The sequence below is a fragment of the Glycine soja genome, chromosome 4 (assembly GCF_004193775.1).
Source record: "Glycine soja cultivar W05 chromosome 4, ASM419377v2, whole genome shotgun sequence".
Classification (NCBI taxonomy): domain Eukaryota; kingdom Viridiplantae; phylum Streptophyta; class Magnoliopsida; order Fabales; family Fabaceae; genus Glycine; species Glycine soja.
Window position 1 is genome coordinate 1,271,325 of NC_041005.1, and position 22,445 is coordinate 1,293,769.

Genomic DNA, 22,445 nt, shown 5'->3' on the forward strand with positions numbered 1-22,445 from the left:
TTAAGTATTGTAAATCTATTTTGGTTTACTTCTTTTTAAAAAAAATAATTTAACTTGTGTAGCAAGAACAGTCATTACATTTTATTAATTTCTTTTAAAACGGTCGATTTAGAAATTTTCTCGTATATTGAATCTAAAAGAAACTATAAATATATTGAAATTATCTCAATAGTATTTACTCAAATAAGCTAACTATTTAATTAATTAATTAATTAATTTTTTTAATTTTGTATGAAAAAATCACAAACACAATAAATTAATATAAATAAATAAATCAATAAATAATTGCAGGTTTGCCTTCTGGTTATTGTTTCCGGGCGTAATTAACGCTTTCCCCACGCGTACGCGTACAGCATCGCCCGACAAAGTTTCCCACCCATTATCCGCATTCTATCCAACTATAAATTAGGGTTATGTTTGGATTGATAGAAAGAGACGAGGTGGAATGAAATGAAATAGAAGGGAAAAAATTCTATTGTTTATTAGAAAATAGAAAGAAATGAATAAATCATTATCTTATTCTCATATTATTTTAATTTTAAAAAGATCTCTAACAATCTTCTTTAGTCATGGATGAAGAGAAGTTTTTATTTTTGAAGAGAAAAATAAACGTCCATTCTTCAAAATCTCATCTATTTATCTATACAGAAAGGGGAAGGGCAATTTTGATTTTGTTTTTATGAGTATTATTAATTATTAAAAAAAAAATCCAAGGACTACAGTGGCCACTGAACGAGATTGTAGAAATTTCTTATTTCCTTGTCCACTCTCAACATCATCTTTGAATGTCAAGTTATCAAATTTTCATATTAAATCTACTTAACTTCCATTGTATTTGGTTGTTGAGAAACGGCAAGCAAGAAAGAATAGCTCTGAGAATGGAATTGGAATTTCAATGTATGAGTTTGAGGTGTAATTTACATTAATAGCTATTGATTTCTACACTTTCCGATGGTCTCCTTTTTACCTTCTAAAATGTTACTTCCGGAATGAGTCCAAAAGGTTAAAATAATATTTCGAAAAAACTGCAGAAAGCAACTTGGGAGATATTGGAAGCAACATCCCATTTCTAAATTACTGTAATGAATTATTTGTAATTTGTTAAAACAAAACAATAAGTTGTACTATAAATAATCATTATCTTAAACAAGTAATAAGTTGTACAAAGAACATTTAGTTAAATTATTTAAAACAAGTTGTGCAAATAACAAAATGTTAATTACACTGAAAATGTATTGAGAAAAAAATTAATTAAAACAAATAAGAATTATTAATGAAATAAAATATAAGACAATCCCATCTCCATACATACAGGGATACTTTGGTTCCAAGAAAACAGTTGAGATATTAAAATAATAAGAGGAGTTGAGAAAAATTATTGCCAAATACATAAAAAAAAAAAAGTGTTTGAACTTTGAAGAGTAGTTTTTAAAAATGAGGAATGTGAGAACGATGATATTTGATAAAAATAAATAAATGCATAAAAAAATTGTTTAAAAATATATGAAAAACTTATAAAGATTTTTTTTTTAAAAAAAAGGTTAAAATATGAATATTTTGAAGACAATAAAATTTTTAAAAATGGTGAGATTAAAATAATGTTTAAATGTGTAAAAATGATATTTAAAAATATATTAAAATTTTGAAAATAATAAAAGTTTAAAAATATGACAAATAAAAAATAATGTTTTGAAAATTTTGTAAATAATGAAAATTTTAAAGAAGAAATGTAAATGACACAAATTGGATTTGGTTTCTTAGGCACAAATTGGATTAGGTGTTTAGACTCAAGGCGCTCCACCTCTGACTAGTGATTCTTTCTTGGGTCTTGCATGTCTCTTGGCACATTACAAAACAAAACACTTATCCCAGCCCATAATATAAAGCATTTGTCTCTGCTGTTTGTGAACTATAATGACTTATATATTTGTTCTCTAATCTGAAAGTTCAATGCACATGTACCTCACTTAAATTAATATTGTAACAACTAAAGTGCTCTTCACATAGCTGCAAATCCAGTTTTTCACAAACATGCCAAACACTTGGAAATTGATTGCCATCATGTTGTTGGTGAAAACACACAAGTTGGTATCCCACGCCTTTTACCTGCTCCATCTCAAGCTTAGTTAGCTTTCTTCCCCAAAGCTCTTTGTCCTAAGCCTTTCACTACTATTAAAAAAATTGTAGTAATATATGTTACTATACCTCTTACCTTATTTGTGGAGTTGTTGCTCTTGATGTTTAGTCAAATATTTGCTTTAATCTCCTTAAGGTAATTGATGCTTACTGATCCATTTTGTTAAAAGGTGCGGCATGCTGATCGTTTAGCTAGAAAGGTCACTTGTTCTCCTTGGGTTTTCATGTAGCTTCTAGTCATAATAAGTAGGTTTTCTTTTGCTCAACTATTTCACTGCATTACATAGTATTCTCGGTTCTTACTAGTCTCTTTCCTACTAGGTATTACTATTTAACCGTTACTTTCTGTTAGTTGTTCAGTATTTGAAGTATGAATAATGGGTGGCTAAAGTGTAGTAAGGTAAACAAGCTAGAATTTGTTATATATGAAACTTGTTTATCAAGCAACTATCTTGATCTTGCTGCATCATTTGTGTTTTGTTGAGAATGACAAGTGGGTGGGAACTACACTTTTGTTAATTCTTTAAATTGCATCCGCTGGTTTTGGAACTCCGTTTCTTATATATCTTGTGTATTTGGTTTTCTTAAAAAACTTAACATAAACTCTAACCAAACATTCAAAGTCTCTATTTGCGGGGAATTGGTATTCCAGATAACAATTTCTGAACGTGTTCAAGAGAGCATAGTTTATGGTTATTACTTATTAGACTATTTTGATTTTAGGTTATTTCATCGTAGTAATTGTGATTCGTGATTATATTGTGAGTGATTTAATGCTTTATTAAGCCAGTAGTTGAGCAATTCTTTTGGAGATGGAATCGGTTTCCATTGCTTTGCCTTGGTGGAGGATATCCGCACCATGAAAGGTAAACTCTGCTCCTGCAAGTTTTCGCATGTGCTTCAAGAAGCAAACCAAATTGCCAAGTTCGGCTTTTCTATAAATTGCACCAAGCTATGGTTTGGTCACTTAGAATGAAAGAGATGATAAAAGAATTGAAAAGAAATTCAAATGCAAGACTCAAAGTTTTGAAAATTTTCTTTCAATTGTTTCCTATTTGAACACAAGCAAACTATAGCTAAATCTATTTTTTTTTTCTTCTGTCCCGTTTTTTTTATTTCATTATTCTTATTGGGTGATGCTGCTTGGATTATCTGGTTATGATAAATAAATTATTATATTTTAAAGTTTTTGTCTTTAATTATTTTATACTTATATAAATTTTTATTTTTATATTAATACATGATAAAAAAAACATTTATTTTTTATGTACTAAATATTTATTTTATTTAATATTTTTCATAATTTTCACTTATATATCCCATTAATTCCTTTTAGTGGACTCTCATTTAATATTCTCGTTATAATTAATTATTTATTTTTAATAAATTTCAATCACTCCGTAAAAGAGTGTCAAAAAGAGCCAAGAAGAGTAACACTCATATTTTTCTTAAAAATAAAAATAAAAGAGCTAACAATAGAAGAGAAGATGAAAAAAAAACATCTTAAAATGGACTTTTAAGTGTCAAAATACAATGACGACATTAAACATTGATAAATACTCTCTTTTTCTTTTTTTCAGTGACCATTTTTTTGTAAATTATTATTCTTACTTGTACGCCGTTATCAAAGTACAAAATAATAGATCTTTTTATTTAATTTTTAATTAATTTACAAATCTATTGTGAAGGTAAAAAAACAATTGATATATATTTATTGTCGAGTATAAATAGAAAAAGGTAAAATAAAAAATTTTATAACTATGAGAATCAATATATTTTATTTTATTTATTAATTGTTGTAAAAAAAAGCTTTAAATGACAATTAAAAAGAAATGGAGATAGTAAATAAATAATTTTTTTAGTACTAAAACTTTCATAGAGCTATAGACTACTATACGAATTGTGTATGATATGGAAATTCAATCAAGCTAGGTAGATCATTTCTCTTCATGTGCATAATGATTAACTGCGGCCTGAAACAAGGGCAGATATGCCACATACTATTGGTCATAGAAAGAGTGGATTGTTGTCTTTAATAAACACTGCTGCAGATACGATAATGTTATCATTGCTATGGATAATTGAATATGAGCATCTCTTACCTACCGGCCAAAACTAGGTCTCATCGTGTTTATGGGAATTAAAAACAGAAATAGAGGCAAACGAAATTCGCATAAAGATTAAGACTCTATATAGCAATGTCATAGCCCAATTAGATTCTTCATCTCCCAAACTCTTCATTTTTCTCGAGTGTTTTCCTTTATCTATAACAAAAGGTGTAATAAAATGGATTTTATACAAAGTTGGATTTTCTAGAAAAAATGAATTTACAATCAACTCATTCAAATAAGTGGAAGGAGTACACCCCGCCCCCTATTACTACAAACTTAATGCATTTCTTTACAAAAAAATTACGGATGAGTTTGGCCCGAAGTTAGAGGATAAAAGAGTTATAATAGAAAGGAGGGAAAGGAGAGACAGGAGAAATCATGAAAGAAGAAAGAGACATGATAGAAGTGAAAAGAGGTATGAGAAACACTTCTTCACGAACTTTCCAAATATTATTTGAAACAAGCTTTTTCATAAAGAGATTTAAAGAAAAAAATTACTGCTTATTTTTTTTCACATAGCCTCCATTTTATTTTAATTTAAACCATTTTTCAAAATCTTAGAGGAATAATATAATATAACATTTCTAAAAAAATGTTATTTATTGTACAATTTAACAGGTACTAAATTATATATGTAACAATTTACTTTATTGGCGCTAAATTATATATTAAACAATATACAGAAGAAAAAAAGGAGAATTTACTCTAATAACAAATAAAGCTATAGAAATTGCACATAAACATTTAAAACCATTTTGACAACTACACTTCAAAAAAAAGGTAGTCAGAACATGCTTATACATGATTCATACGCTACTTCAAACTTCTCGAAAATTATTCTTCAAATCATTAATAGAGATTATGCTACGGGATCATAAGCGAAAAGACCTCTCTGACGATTAAAACGGTCATTTGTTAGCCATGCCTGAAAAAACGATCCAACAATTCCATGATACTGCATGGGTGGAAATACACCATCGTAGAATGAAAACAAATCGAAGAAATTTCATATAAACAACACCGACCAACAAAAAAGCAACTAAAACAACCAAATATTCAACTATCATAATCTACAATTCCATCTCTAAAACCATCGCGAACCTCAACAGCATTTACCAAGAGAATTCGGAATAAATGAATTTAATTATAAAATTCAGGCTTCGGTGTTTTCAATCGTCAGATCAGAACTGCATTAAAAGCAGTTATAATTTCAAATTAAGGAGACATTCCGATTTTTGAAAAATCCAATAACACACTGTCAAGTAAGACTGCAGATCATGACAACCCAAAAGACATGGACAAACAGATGCATCAACAAACATGGCATCCGCAGAGTATAACACGGGTCAAAAAATGACACCATAAATCAGGAACTAAAAAACATAAATCGCATATATACAGCAGAAAGGGGATGATAAGTCAATTATATTGATACAAACTTAACCAGATTTCAACAAGAAAACTCTAAATCAAACTAAAAGCTCTACAAGAGATAACCATCCCTTAACTAAACAGTTGGATTTAGAAATACAAATAAAGAGAACTCCCTTCTTTAAACTATTCACGTTTTGGAAAGACGAGCAATTTACGGAAGGAGGAGCAGGGAAATATTTTTTGGAAAGAGAAATATGTTTATAAGGAAATGACCAGACCACCTACACGGATGATCAAAATCATCAGAACCTACATAAATGCTATTATCATCAGTCCATTCTCTAATCGTCATCCTCCTCCTGCATGAAATAAACAGCACAAAATAAGAAAACTGCAAAAATGATAAAAACCCACAAGACAATGATGAAAAACGTATGAAAACAAACCTCGCCACTGCCTTCCTCGTCATCATCCTCATCATTCACCTCAGATACAGACTTCTCAGATTCTTCTTCATCCCCACCAGTAGGACCTTCCGCCTGACAACATAAACAAAAAGTCAATGAGACCAATTCATTACAGACCAATAAAAACATATTCCGCTTTCCTTGGGCTGTTGAGAACAATTCTTTACAGATTCTTCCTATAAACAAGAACACATCACCAAAGATGAACCAACCTGTTTCTTGTTATAAGCTCTCATGTTCTTCTCGTACTCCACTTTCCTTTTCTCAGACTTTGCCACATAAGGTGCTTTTTCCTAAACAATTCATAAAATTTGAATAACAAATGCTAAAAATCTAAACGCTATTTATAAACAAAAAAACATTGAACAACATACAGCATCAGACATCGTCTTCCATTTTGCTCCAGCAGCTTTGCCCACCTGAAATGTTCAGTTAAATTCATGTAACTGCCGAGATCCATTTATATGATGTGATCACCACTCATTTTAACAACAGATACACTTACAGCAGACACTGCTTTGTTGTCGGGATGTTCCTTGTTGAACACCTTCCTGAATTCCTCCCTTTAATTACAACACAAATTTCAGAAAACAACCACAATACAATCATAAAAACAACGGGGCGTGTAGTAATATCAAGTTTCACGAAGCATAAGCTAGATCTAGCATACTCAAAAAACATAATTTTAACAATAAAGCAATCGAGGTAAACAAACAACAACAGGTAAAGAACGCGTGGACTTACAATTGGACAAGGATAAAAGTTTTGACGATAAAATTATTCGGAGGAAAGATAAGAGAGCGCATCGGAAGTCAAATGAATCGTAGAGATAACAATATATTATAATTACATGAAAACGAAGAAAGCACTTGGAGGCCTCTTTGGCTTGTTAGGATCTTTCGCTGCCTTCCCCTTTCCGGCGGGTTTCCTAGTCTTGGTGGCGGCGCCCTTCTTATTCACAGCAAGTCTGAGATTCGTAGAAAAATAAATAGAATCAAAAACCACGAAATAGTAGAACGCACAAATCTGAAATAATCGTTGTACGAAATAGAGATCTCAGATCTCAGATCCGGAGTTTCCTGAACCCTAGCTTTTTCGATTATTTCACCGTACAAAGCATCGAATCGTAAGAGACGAATAATTCAAGGTTGATAAAAAAAACGCGTGAAACTTACTTGGCATCGGCTCTCTTAGATTCGGTCTTGGACTTTCCTCCTTTCATGATGGATGCTGCAATCACACAATCAGGTTAGTTTTTAGGTCAGGAATTCGTAGAAAACTGAAGAAAATAGCCGGAAAACGAAGAGAATTCCGGAAAGACGAAGAAAATTGAGGGGAAATACGTACAGAGAAAGCGGAATAGGGTAGGGAGTTAGGGTTTGGGCGGGGAGAGAGAAGAGAGAAAGATAAGGGGAATGAATATCTACTATGATAATAATGAGGCTAGGCACAAATGCGGGGAGATATTAAGCCCCTAGGGAAATTGAAATTCAATTGCAAACGAAATGAAATCAAGGGAAGGTCAGGGGTTTAGGCGGGAATTTAAATTTATTGCCATGTCATTGATCCGTGCGCTTTTCCTGAGCGTATGTCTCTGTTCCCATTTTGTGTTTTCTGTGTGCTTTCTTCTGTGTCGCCGCCTATGTTTATTTTCGCTGTTGCCTTTCTTTTCTACTCACTTGGGCCCGGTCCAGCTCTAATAAGCCCATTTTTTGTGTAGTGAGAATCAAAGACGCACTACTCATACATTAACAAGATACTTCTTCCATTACACTAGTACTTTATTTGGTAATGATGAAATGAAAAGGAGATGATGAATTTCACGTGTTTGATCAAAATTCATATAAAAATAAATAAATTGTATATATTTTCTAGGTGATTCTCCCTTTCTTTCCTTTCCACCATTTAATTCAATTTTTTTAGTTTCATATTACTTATTTTCGCTTTGAAAATATTTTATTGTTTGCTTTGAAAATATTTTATTGTTTGTTAGGATTTTATCACTCTTGTAACTCCCTTTCTAAACCCATCATTAACCTTTTATTGGTTAGGCTAATCAACTCAGTTGTTCAAGTTAACTTTTCCTCGTTTGGTTGTGGCCTAAAATCTTGTCTCCGTTGTTGGTGTTTACCTCACCAATTCTTGTCACATTAGACAACACTTCGGTTTATTTCAACCGATAGCTAAAGGTGATGTCTAAAATCCTCCACTAATGAAATTTGCATTTATATTTTGATTTCACGAGTTTCAAATCCAACTTTTAAGCATGTCTAATTACTTAACCACGCTCAAAAGATGTTATTACATTTAAAACTTGAACTTAAGTTCGTTGTTAAAATTAAAATAATTTCATAATAGTTGATCTATATATACAGTTTGTACCATAGCAAATCATATATGTTATTACACTCTAATCATGATTTCTTTTGCGCCTGAGTGCAAAAGTTTTCTCAAGTAATGAAATACACATAAAGTAAACTTGATAAAGCACAAACTCTTATGGACAAAACTTCAATGCATTATAATTTACTAATTTAAGAAGCAACACAAAGAAAAACAATTTCATGAGACGGTAACAATATAAAAAAAGAAGCAAACTCTTACTTTGTATGACCAAGACAAAGCGACAAATCAAGCCATGATGATTTCTTAACGGAATATCCAAGCAACGGTTCTATTGGTGAAACACACAAATACACAAAGTAACTCTATTCTCAAAGGACCTATTGTAGTCGCCAATATGAGAAAAAGATACGGGTTAGTGAATAGAGGTTGAAACGAAAAAAAAATGTTAAAACAAAAAACAGAGCACTCCTTGAGGAATGAGGAGTGGTTGTTAACAACATTCCAAGGTCCGACGACTAACATAGGCTGGGGCTCGCGATTTAGGATTAGGGTTAAGGCAGCAAAACTCGTGATTTGGGATTAATCTTGAGGCTCGCAAAGTTGCAACTCACAAATACCAAAAAAGTTACTTATTATATTACTCTTTACTAAAACATTTAGTAATTAGTATAAAAAACAAATAAAAATATCAATAATAATATGAGATACATCAATTTGGATTTGAACCTCATGCCACTGGCTTTACAAACTATAAATTTGACACATAAAATAATCAATAATAAATTTCATTGGTTTGATTTTAGTTGAACATGAACAAATTAAAAAAATCTAAAATAAAATAATTAGTTCGGTTTGAATTATCAAATTCATTATGTTGTACCAAATTAACAAACACCCCCAAACTACTAGGAACTTTGAAGAATATAAATTTTACCCAAGTCTTCATAAACAAATGATGAAGACGGTTTGATTACATAAAAAAAAAAGACAAACAAATGCTTCACACAAGAAAAAAAAAACTCTTTAACTTTTGTATACATAAGAAACTTAAATAAACAAAGCCAAGAGAAAATCAAATTCTAATGTGAGTCACTCCCACCTTATCAGCAAGCAAAAGAGGAGCTAACTGATAAGGGAAGACATTCCATTGAAGAAGTGATCTACATGAGCCACTTCATATTTTGCAAGCTAGTCCGCACATGCATTACTTCTCGCAAGGTATGACAAAAAGAGATGTTCCAATCACTATTAACAACCCCTTCTAATGAGAGAAATCGAAGGATAATGAGGATGTAAATCATTACAACCATTACTAATTAATCAACTCCAACGCAATCTGAGAATCAAATTCACAGTACCATTCTGAATCCATCATCCCAAACCTTGTGAAGCCCATGATAAATTGCCAGCAACTCAGCTTTGAGACTTGTTGTGATGTTGCAAGATACCGCCAAGACCTTAGCTTTCATGAGGATTTTCATTGGAGCTTCCAATGCCACAAAAATAAACATTTACAACATATTAGAACGAAAACTTTACATAGAATTCTTTAAGTATCCAAATTATTAGATAAATTTTTAGATTATGATAAATAAAAACTTTATATGTAAATATATTAATACGTTAAGAAAGAAAAAAATATTTCCATCCGAATGCAATTTCAAGTCAACGTATACAAATTTATAAATTATATAACCAATTATTTATATTTTTTTTACTAAAATAAAAAAAATTCAATAAAAGTATCAGTAACAATTTATAAACAAGATAATTATATTTTTATATAAAAACTAAATTTAAACATATTTATTTTTTTCAGGAGTTACTTATGCAAAAGTAGGCATATGTGGCTAGTTTTTTTTTTCGGAGTGGAATATACCGGTTAAAATACAAGTTAACGTTAAATATTTTTTATATTTTATTCGGGAATATTTTTAATTTAACTAAAGTTTCAGAAAGAAATATTACGCGTCAGTTATTTAAACGGTAATAGCATAATTGTTTTTGGACAGTCTACAACCATATTGTGACTATATAGCAAAAATATCATGACTATAATTACAATGGTCATTTATAATGTTAAGGATCTGGTAACGTAAAAAAATCAGAATTGTTACCGCAATTTAAAAACCAATTAGAAGCACGGTTTCCTTGTGTTGAAAGAAAGAGGGAGAGGAACAAACAAACGCGGTAGTCACGTGAGTTGCACGCGTGGATGAGAATATAGATATATTTGTTATTTTTTATTTTTATAATTTTGTTAAATAAGAATAGCTAGAAGGTGTTGTTTGGTTTGGGGAGCGAGAAAAGAGGAGGAAACAATGGGCGAGGTATCTGAAAGTACCATGACGAAGAGGAAGAAGAAGGGACGCCCCTCTCTTTTGGATCTTCAAAAGCGATCTCTCAAAAAAGAACAGCAAAATCACCACCAGCAGCGACACAATTCAACCAACGTTGTTCCCCACGACGACGACGAGGACGAGCGCAAGGAGAAGAAGCACAAGCTCTTGGTTGGTCTCAATTCCCATCTCCACCACCCAACATTATTGCCCAATTCCCAACCCTTCAATTCCGATCCCAAGAGGCGCAAGATTATTGACCCTCTCCAAACGGTGCGTTTCATTATTACAATCACAATGACCTTCTCTCTATTCTCCTGTTCCGATTTGTGGGGTCTTCATGTTAGAACGCCCAATTTTCATTTATTTTATTATTATCTTTTGGGGATTCGCGCGTAATATATATATATATATATATATATATATATATATATATATATATATATATATATATATATATATTAATTTTGCGGTGAACTCGTTGAACTGGGAACCAGTGGGTATGTGTGTTTGTTGGTTTGACCGTTTAGGTTTTCAATTTTCGTGTTATTTAATTTATTTAGGGGAAAATTTTATGTGGGGCACTGACACTGATGGGTGGTGCTTCTTCTTTCTTTTTGGTCCTAATTTTAATCTTTCATTATTGGCTGTACGCCAGATCGAGCCCTTCGTTTATGCACGGATATGCATAAAAGCTTCAATTTGTCTTATCTCTGAGTATTATTGGGGCTATTCATTTTTAAAAATTTTCTTTTTTATTCTTTTCCCTTCGACACAAGGCTCTATAGTAGCTTGCTCGTGAGGTGCGCGCGCTGTTTTTTTTTTTAATATATATATATATATATATATATATATATATATATATATATATATATATATATATATATATATATATATATATATATATATATATATATTTGGGGAGGGGGGTTGAAGTTGAATTTCGATTCTCTTTTTTGAGGACTATAGATAAAAAGTGGATTTTGTGTGTTATAAAATCAGACACACATGTCTTTTTATGGTATTTGATGATGGGGGTGATTTTTGCTTGCAGGATGTGAAGGTTCCGAAAGCGACTGACAGTAAACAACATGGTATGAAATGAAGAGTTTTTTTGTGAATGGTGGTGCAAATGCAATGGCATACATAGTGGGGGAATATTAATGGCGATTTTTATATTATGTGTTGACAGGTTCGCAGGGAGAGTCCGGTCCCACTACGCCTTTGCCAGACAAAAAGCTCTTGCTGTTTATCCTTGACAGGCTTCAAAAGTGTGTCTCTTGTAGTAGTCTTATTTGTTTCTTTCCTCTTCCTTTTTCTTTTTCCTTTTTTTTAAGTTGGCTATTTGATGTTCTGTACTGCTCACAACCTTCTTGCAGAAAGGACACACATGGGGTGTTCTCTGAGCCAGTGGATCCAGAAGAGGTGCAATGTCTTTTTTTTTTTTTTGTGGTGCTGCATATGGGATATTAGTGGGATATTAGAGTACTTGCTTTTGAGTTCTCACTGTTTGAACGTTCATCTCATAAGCTTTGTTTGCTGCAGCTTCCTGATTATCTTGACATCATTAAACACCCGATGGATTTTGGAACTGTCAGGAAGAAATTGGATGGGGGGCTATATACTGACTTGGAACATTTTGAGGTTGGCGCTGCAATTTTCAGAGCAGCTTTCTAGAATATATTTGATTTGTTTCTCGATCGAAGTTGAGCATGACTTCGAAAAAAACATTGAAACAAAAGTAGTATAATTTTCGGATAATGTTGCACAGTGCCGATTTCATGATTCTTGCTGAGTAACTATCGCTACTACATTTTTTCTGTCTTGAGTGTTTATGAACAATCAATCGGCCAAGTGCATGAGCTTATCTCACTCCCGTTTTTGCTTTTTTCATTTATTTGATATTCATGATGAAACCTGGAATGTAACTATAGCATAATGTTTCTGAATTGTGGCTAATGTATGCATGGCAGTTATATGAAGCTTGGTAGATTAGATACTAGGATTTTTGGAACTAGTGCTGTTGTGAGATTAATAAAGTTTCTTGTGTGAAACCAACATACGACAACCTGATCATTTTTAACATCGTTTGTCTCACGCAAATTGTATTATTTGAGGACAGTCATTTCTTATATGTCATCTGCTCATTTCAACAAGTCATTCTTGCTGTGTTCATTGTGTGGTCTGAAATCACTATAAACCCAAGCGATGGCTGTTACATGGCATGTTGCCTGTTTTAGATTCACTGATATGTCAAATTTTGGTAAAGTTTATATATTGTAGCAGATCTGCACTAATTAGTCCAACACACCTTTGTGTCAGTTTTGGCTATTGAGTGGAGTTTGGGTTTCATGTACTACTGTTTGATCATTGTGTAAAATATTTCTTGTTAGTCCGATACAAATTTGAAACACACTGTTGCTTCATCCTTGCAGAAAGACGTGTTCTTGATATGCTCTAATGCAATGCAATATAATTCCTCAGATACCATTTACCATCGACAGGTTTGGTGAAGTCTTTAATTAAACTAAATTGTTTTCATCCCTTTTTATTGTTTGTTTAGTATCTGTTAGAGGTAAAGATTATACATTTTCTTAGGCCCGAGCCATGCAAGAGATTGCAAGGAAAGACTTTGAGAATCTTAGACAAGATAGTGATGATGATAGTGAACCACAGCCCAAAATTGTGCAGAGAGGAAGGCCACCAGGCAAGCACTCAAGAAAGTCACTGGGACTGGGTATGCCTCCTCCTGAGCGTGTTGGTCCTGAATCTTCTTCTGATGCAACTCTGGCTTCTGGCGGGGATATTGCTAGTGGTTCCAACGGTTATAATCTAAGAAAAGTACCCAGCAAATTTCAGCCCACAGATTCATCTGCGAGGGCCTACAACAGCACTTTTAACAGTGGAGGGTATGTTGGCTGGTCTGAATGGGAGAATGAATTTCCAGGTCAGTATCTATATCCACACTTTCTCGTTGTTCCATTCCTTCTGGATTCAAGGGACAAATGAACACTTTTATTTATTGCAATTATTCATTTAATTATGTATTTGTTTGCAGCTTCTGTTGTAAAAGCTGTGCTAAGATATGGAAAGAAGCAGTTTGTGGTTGATGAAACCAGGCGTGATACTTACAAAAATCCAGTGACTTTAGGAAATGAACGACCGGTGTTGTCCACAGTTGAAGATGAATTCAAGCAACTTCTTGCAGTATGAACTTCTATTTTTTTCTCTTTCACTCTTTTTCCTGTTTTCTTCAACCAGAAAATGCAAACCTGAAAGCAAGATAGGCAAATATCTTTTATGAATCATGATACTTTAAAAATCTTCTATTGTGTCTACATTGTCATAAATATCTTATGCTCAGTCAGATTCAAAGGCTTTTTAGTTGGTTACAAAATTCTGCTTTGCTTCTTTTTTTTATATACCAGGTAGGTGTACACATGAAGCATAGCTATGCAAGAAGTCTAGCCCATTTTGCTGCAGACCTTGGTCCTGTTGTTTGGAAGATTGCTGCAAGTAAAATCAGCAGTGTTTTGCCAGCAGGACATGATTTTGGTCCTGGATGGGTAAGTGAAGATGATGGTTCGTCACAGAGGCGACACTTCCCAGTTTGTGATGAGGGTAGAACTTCAGACCCTCCTGTACCAGAGGATTATAGAAGTAGATTTTCTTCTCCATCTGGATCGCTCCCCCTTGCAAATAGACCATTCTATCAAAGTGGAGACATGGCTATAGATAATTACCAAAATGAGTTGAATCCAGTAATCAACATTCCTGGTGGGTCTGAATCCATAACTCCTATGAGGATTCAGCAGGAATCCATGGTGCACTCTGATGATTTTGGTTCATGTGATCGGTTAGGTTCTAATTTCCCATCTCAAATGAAGATGGTAAGACTTGCTGATCTAACTGGGACTTCGAGTGCTGGAGTTGTTCCTCAAATGTTTGACATGGATCCCATAAGCAACCGCATTGTGCATACAAATGTTGATTCTTCTTTTAAGGGTCAGCACTTAAGCAAATTAAGTCAATTAGATTCTGGTAATTTATTGTCACGGGAACCTGGATTTGAGCCACAAAGTTGGCCTCAAGGGCTTGCTGGAAAATCATCTTGGCAGGGATTGGAAGTTCCCACTAAACAGAATTCTTTTGCTCTTGCTAATGACTTAAATGGAAGGATTGGAACTACAAACTCACCCAGTTCCAACGTGGAGGCTGGTTCCCAGTTGCAGCCTAATTTGGCATTACAGCTCTGATGATATATTAATTTTTTGGATTGAATCCTCTCATATTGCTTACTAACATGATAATGTCATGTTATAGGAAAGAAAAACACAATCTAATGGACTTTTTTTTTTTTTTTTTTAAACTTCAGAAGCATTTAGAAGTAGAGCCCTTTCTTCTGAATTTTTTGTTTGTTGACTTCATAATAGAGGTTGGCCGTACCAGTAAGTATACAGTTGAATTGATATCGGCCAAGTCTTTATGACATACGATTGAGACGTTATTTCTCATTTACTATTGATTTGGAAAACAATCCTTTTACTGCATCTTCAATGTATCAAATAATAATAATTATTATACATCTTTTATATATATATATATATATATATATATATATATATATTATTTTTTCATTACTATCTATTTAAAAGTATAAAGTAAAAAATAGTATTATCTCTCACAAAATGTGAACATACTTAAAAAATAAAAAATAAATGTTAACATACTCTTTATTATAAAGTGACTCATTTCTTCCTAGTATATAATAAAGATAATATTCACATTTAGTTTTTACTTTTTTAGACATAGTTTATCTTTTAATTACTATAAATTACCTAAACACTACCGATCACTTCATTTTTTATTCATTCATCCTTTAACGGCTGTAAATCACCCATAATTTCTCACATCTGTCCCATTTGTCAACGTGCCTTTATAAGTTATAACTAAATGTGGTAGAGCCACAACAAATTGTTAAAAGTGGTGGTTTTTCTTTTCTACAGCTTTATATTCTCGGCAGTTATGTTTTCGCTGCACGGAATCTCAATTATTAAAAAAATAGGATTTATAATATACAAATTGTTAAATATTATTTTAATAAATTTCAACGATGAGATTAACTTAGATGTGGTAAAATGGACAACTTGTTGGACACATGTTATAATAAGTTGGGTTAAAAAATCTAAATTTCATTTGATCTTCTAAATTCTTAGAAGATCCACAATGAAACAATTCATTTTTTGTGTTTTCAATCGGTCCCATATATACATGAGACTCATTTTTTGTGTTTTCAATCGGTCCCATATATACATGAGACCCATATATACAACATTTCTGTCTTTGATGCTTCTAATAGGTCCCCAAAAAAAAAACTTACACCTTAAAAACAATATTTTAATACAATTTTTGTTTTTAATTAAAAAGGCTAAAGCAATGGTTCTTCAAGAAGCTGCAACGGGGTGCGGCAGCCAAGCACCGTTGCTTCCGAAGTAGAATTGCTTCTCGTGGCTACAGTTGCTGATGCTACAAAGGGAGATATTATTCTCATTACATTACTTTTTCAAAAACTTACAAAATGACACTCTTGTTTCCCCTATTTTCCTACATCCCTTACCCCTTTCCCTCGCTCCTTACCATTAATTATGATATAAATTATCACAATGATAACAAATGTTATTTTTTTAATAGTAATAGAATTGATTGTGATATAAATTACTTTTTAATTAAAATTTGAATGTAATAACACAAGTTATCCTTTCTAATAATAATAAAATTAGTTATGATATAACTTAGTATCATAATTTAATTTGATTACTATTAATTAATAATTATTATATAAATTAGCATAACAATTAATTTGATTAATGGTAACTTCTATCGTAGTTAATTTAATTTAAATTAAAAATAATTATATGATACTGATTAATATTAAAAAGGATAAATTTCATCTCAATAATTTTATTTTAATTTAAAAAATTATAATTTATATCATAATTAATTTGATTATATTTATGATTAATTACAATTTTTTCATAAAAATTTAACAATAGAAACATATTTATGTTGTAAAAGAAAGGTGTGAAAAAATATACAACAAAAATATAATTATATATTTAATGGTTTAGTCATGGGTTTGTAAAGATTGCAAAAGTCTTCTACTATTATAAATATACATAGCTCAATAAGTAAATAGTATAATACATGTCAAACAAATTTAATTAAAGATTCAAACGTCTCTTAGCATCTTAAATATATTTAACTCAAAAAAGATAAAATATAATTTGGAATCATGCATTATAACTTTATATAAGTAGCATTTGTCAAAATAAAACATCAAAGCTTATGTCCAAGAAATGAAAGTTTGAGATAACAAATTAATAATTATTTTTAGTCTCGTTTTGTATAGGGATGCAGATCCTCTCCAGGGAGGTTGTGTCTTCAATCCTCTCTAGCCAACCTATTTTGAACCCTTAGATCTATATTAGATGGATAGGATTAAAAGTTGGAGTTATACCCAAAAGGCCATGTAACTAAGGTGGGTAAACAACTCGAATTTATGGATTGGCCTGTAGGGCTCATGGGTCATGGATCAATTTTTTTAAAAAATTTATGATTATACAGGATTTTAGGTATGTTTCGCATAATTCGTGGACTGTGTGTGTTTGGACCACGAGGTCTGTGGGTTGGCCCCCAAATCCGCAATCACTAGTCAAGTCCAAGCTCAATCCAAACTCAATTAATCTTAAAAGTTAAATCCAAAATTTATTTGCATTTATGTTGAAAATTTATTTGGTTATGATAAAACTTCTATAATCGAGTATTTGTTAGAGATTTATTAAGACTTTTTAAAAATATAGATATAATTGAGTATATTTGACTATTTTTTTAAGAGCAAAAAAATATATTTATTTTAAATTATAATTTTTTTATTAAAAAAAAAACTAAGCCCTCGAATGAGTCCATTTGACCCACCGGACAGGGTTAGACCAAAATATTAAATCTATGTAATAATGCGGGACAAGCTGGTCCGATCTACTACTAATGTGAACTTACACATATTGATCTTATGCGAGACGGACTGACCCGCTTATCCACCCCTACATGTAACTTTGAGGCTAATACTATTTTGTATCTAGACTACTTTCCTATTAACATATTTGTATATATAAATTATATATATTAATAAATATTTATTTTCATAATTAAATTTATCATAAATAGATATTATTATCCAAGGAGTTAAATAAATACATTAAAAATATAAATTATGTAATAATTTAAATTTATAATAAATATTTTAAACATGTAAATAATATTATTTACAACAAATAATCTATATTGTGATATAATATTGTTTTTAAGCATTAACAAGTTATTTTGAAAATTATTGAAATTATTAAAGTTAAACTTAAAAATAAATATAAAAATTCAAATTACAAGAGTTATACAATTAAAAAATTAAGTATACAGATAAAAGAAAAAGAAAAATGGTTTCAGATAGTCAAGAATTATTTTTTAAAATAATTTTTAATTCAAATTAAATTTGTCAACAACTTATTTATTTCAATTTATCTTTATCAGCTTTAATTCTAATTGAATTTCAATAATTTTTCAGAAATTAAAAATAATATGGTAGCATAATATTAATTATTTATCTTAAATATATAATATGATTTATATGTTTGAAAGTCTTTATTTATTAAAATTTTAATTATAAAAGTTTAACATTATTAACGAATAACCTCAAATATTAATTAACATATACGGAAAAGTTATCCAGATATAGAAGTAGTCCCATCCCTGGCACAGTAATAATTGGGTAATTATCTTTTGAATGTGACTTGAATACAACATTTAATCTGATCCATTTTTATAGATTCAATGTTTAAAATAATCCAGGAGAGGATGGGAGACACTCGGTGCAAGAGAAGATCCTTTTTCCTCTGTAGAAAACTTTACTTTATTTTTCTACCTCTCTGTCTCTCTCTAACTTTACTTTATTTCTCTACCCTCTTGCTTCATTCCTTCCTTCTCTCCCATCTTTTCTTTTTGTTATTTTTAGCTGCACGAGCACTGTAATTCTGTAAATAGAAGATCTATTTTTATACTTTTCTCCCCCTTTACGTGTTGAATAGTATTTTGTGATATCTTAAAGGAATTTTTCTTCTTAAAATAACTATTTAAGCCCCACCATGCATAAAAAATCCAGCAATATAATCACAAACGGGTAGAAAATAATGATAAACAGCTAGTAGTAAGGAGTATATTTGGAACAAAATTATGGACTCACGTTACAGAAGAGCCAAAGCCCAAAAGTTTCTAGAAATAGTGGTGAATACAAAATCAATTAAGTTTAACTACTATAAATAGTGGAGAATTATAAATTCCCCAATATGCTCCATTTAAGATTGAGTGTATTTAGAGATGGATCTACTTTGAAGCGGTTGGGCGCAGCTACCCCACAAGATTGCCATCACTAAGTTATACTCACCGAGTGTATCATTACTTATTTGTGGGTTCTCTTAAATTCTTTTTTCTCTCATTACAAAATATTATCGAGAGGATTCAAATTCAATTACGAAACAAGTTATACTCATCGTTTGATTTGCGTAAGTCGTACAACAAAAACAAACATAAATTGGATTCTAATTAGATAGTATGTCATAATGACGTTTTGGTTTATATTGCCTGTTTGCGATTCATTTGCTTGATCTGTGTGATAAAAGGACCAGCATTGCTAATTTCCAACGAAGAAAAAGAAAGGAGAAAAAAAAAACAAATTAACCCAAGCACCAATTGAGAGGGAAAGAGAGCATGCCAAAACTGAATGAAAAACATCAAAGGGTGCAATACGGAGACAAATTTAAAGTGCTGCATCGGTCCAAAAAAGAACAATGATGAGACCAATAATTCCTATTCCACGCGTAAAAAAAAAAAAACAGAATGGAATGAAAATGTCATACGAAAAATCCATCCGACCACACTAGTTTCTTTTCCTATGTGAATGTAACGTTTAATTTGCTTAGAAACTGATGGAGGTGGTGACTGAGAAGAATATAATCAATGCAAGTAGAAAGCAAATGTTTGCCAAGCCATTGGGCGTGACGGAGCCGAACCAAGAACGGGTCCAATCCTTGGAACCCCAACCCCGGACTCCTATCCTTAGAATTAGGGTTTCCAATCCACAACATACGCAGACACCCTCCTTCATTCGGAACTCATCCCAAGCCTTGTACTTTTAGTGATTCACCAACCCTTCGACCTCAACCCCTCCCTTTCGTTCACCTGAAAATGATCTATCACGTTTCTCATCGACACTTGCCCCTTCCCTCGCCAACAAGCCTTTTTTAACGAAGGAACACTTTCATGCCCCCATGAAGGAGAAAACACGTACATGATCCAACTGCACAATCCCTTCGATTTCGAGTACACCACACTGTGGGAGAATCCAGCTTCTCGTGTCTTTGGCCAAATCCAAAACAACTTGCTAATTAATGTTGTCACCTTGGGCGCCAAGCTCCTCGATCACACTATACAAATCATCATCACTTGCATTGTCGTACAATACGAAATTCTCCATGCCAACTTTTGCATGGTACATAACCCATTCCCGTAACACTTTTGCCACGTTGTAAACCATCGTGCACGCGCATAAGAAATGTTCGGGCCGGGCTTGTACGGCTAGAGCATTCTTCATGGGCTTGGGCCTGGGAATGTAATACGCTACCGAGGGGGCATTAATAATGTTTTCTGCAACGATCTCAAGGGAGATTCCGATTCTATTGGGTAAGCCATGATGAGAATCCAAATCTAATTCAGATGGATCTGGGTGGGGGCAACGGAACACTTCTTGGACGGAGCTCGTAAAGGCGGAGTTACGGACGCCGTTACCTAGGTCAAACACGGAACGGAGTTCCTTCGGGGAGCGATCGTTTCCGTTGCGGTGGTTGACCCCTTTGGCGAACACGACGACGTCGTTTTTCGTGGAGAAGGACTCGTACACGAGGAAGTTCCACTTCAGGAGCTCGGTCTCCGACGTTGATGTGACGAGCATGGGCTGGGAGAAAATGCGGCGACGGCGAACCGGTTCCGGGAGGTCGCACTGGAAGTTGAAACGGGTGATTATTAATGAAGAATAATAAGAAGGGGGAGGTTTATCATTTTCTTTATTAAGAATCATATCATTATTAAAGGGAAGGTTGTGGAAAATAGAGAGGGCCTTTATATACAGATGCATGTGATGATGATCAATGAGTTGAGAATGTGACAGTGGGTATGAATGAAACTGGTGCATCTCTGGTTGCTGAGCTTTACGTGCTAGCAACATCCCATGATAAGGTAGTAGTAGTAGTAAACTCAAGTTTTTTCTTCACGTCGCGGACTTAGAATAGACATTGACGGTGGTAACACTTGATTAATTTGTTGTTTTTTTAAAAAACTAATTGTTCAGATTATCTCTCTAAAAAATTACTATTCCGTATTTGAGTCCTTGGAGTTCAGTTCTGTTAATCTGCCATTAGTTCTGTTGACGATGCTGAAGGTCTTTTTCTTCTACAAATGGATCATAAAAGTTATGAATTTTATCTACCAATTAATGAATCGATTTTTTTTTCCGCATATGATTGCAAATGTTTGTCTCGGTCAGTTGGGATTTTTTCTGCCATTATGTATTGGCCCTTCCATCGCTTTCTTGTATTCCACTTCTCTTTGTTTTATTTTTATATCTTATAAAAATGTGGATTTTGTCTTTGTTTTATTCCTTAATTTTCAGTTAATTAAATTAAAGGGGTTTTCGAAATCAAATGTGGGCATAGATTAAACAAAGGTGATTAAAATGTTCATTAGATGCAGTAAAAGAATTTGTCATTAAACATACAAGAGTATGATAAAACCAATGTTATTCTAGTCATTGAGTATTTTTCTTGTTCATAACAAGTTTTTTCTATTAACAAAGGTTAATAAATAGATTTTCATTCTTAAGGCAAATCAATCATTTATAACCATTAAAGTATAAATAATGTACTCCTTAATTATAAAAGGAAGATATTTTCAAAAAAAAAAAATTATACTTAAATATTTTGTGTAAAAAGAAAATGCAATTAACTGTGCTTTTTTTTTTTCCTGAATTATCTCTACTTTGAAGACTATAAAAAATATTTATTTAAAAAGAAAGAAAATACGTCCTTATGTTAAAAATACTTAAATACTACTATTATCTACAAAATTATATCTTATCAAATAAAAATATTAAAATATCATCTATTATAAAAATTAATTCCAACCGTGTACCCCTTTCTTCACGTTGACGAGTGCATATTAGTTCCTCTTTTCCAGACATGTAATCTACTTGGGTTCGGATTTGAGAGTTTCTATTCTCACTCCCAGTTTTGATATTTTTTCCTTATTTTTTTCAAATGCATGTTTAAAAGACAATCTTACCCTCCTTTTTCCAACTTTACTGTACCCAACTTTCTCATCTTTTGGCCTCTCATTTTTTAAAAAAAACTTGTAGACTTTACAAAATCTTAATTACGTTGTGTATAAATACACAATAAAATTGTGATTCTATTTTATATATAAATCTAATTATTTAGTTATGATACAAACAAAATTGTGATTATGAGTTTAGATATGAACAAAATTGTAATTTTGTTATATATTTTTTTAAT

The 22,445-nt window shown here is 32.1% G+C and overlaps 2 protein-coding genes and 1 pseudogene across 2 annotated transcripts; 1 reads left to right on the forward strand and 2 right to left on the reverse strand.

Moving 5' to 3' along the window:
• Window positions 1–5,613: 5,613 nt before the first annotated feature.
• On the reverse strand, window positions 5,614–7,677 carry LOC114408502 (HMG1/2-like protein). Its single transcript, XM_028371568.1, has 8 exons — window positions 7,436–7,677; window positions 7,264–7,318; window positions 6,939–7,055; window positions 6,594–6,651; window positions 6,463–6,507; window positions 6,301–6,381; window positions 6,068–6,160; window positions 5,614–5,980 (listed from the first exon to the last, which is right to left on the reverse strand). Exons 2-8 carry the CDS (start codon window positions 7,308–7,310, stop codon window positions 5,963–5,965), a joined length of 459 nt encoding a protein of 152 aa, XP_028227369.1. The 5' UTR covers window positions 7,311–7,318; window positions 7,436–7,677; the 3' UTR covers window positions 5,614–5,962.
• A 3,010-nt stretch (window positions 7,678–10,687) lies between these two features.
• LOC114408504 lies at window positions 10,688–15,323 on the forward strand. Its single transcript, XM_028371569.1, has 9 exons — window positions 10,688–11,046; window positions 11,828–11,867; window positions 11,966–12,044; window positions 12,153–12,198; window positions 12,319–12,417; window positions 13,209–13,277; window positions 13,372–13,720; window positions 13,832–13,980; window positions 14,202–15,323. The coding sequence occupies exons 1-9, from the start codon at window positions 10,756–10,758 to the stop codon at window positions 15,027–15,029; spliced, it is 1,950 nt and encodes a 649-aa protein (XP_028227370.1). The 5' UTR covers window positions 10,688–10,755; the 3' UTR covers window positions 15,030–15,323.
• Window positions 15,324–19,772: 4,449 nt separating this feature from the next.
• LOC114408281 lies at window positions 19,773–20,879 on the reverse strand (annotated as a pseudogene).
• Window positions 20,880–22,445: the final 1,566 nt, after the last annotated feature.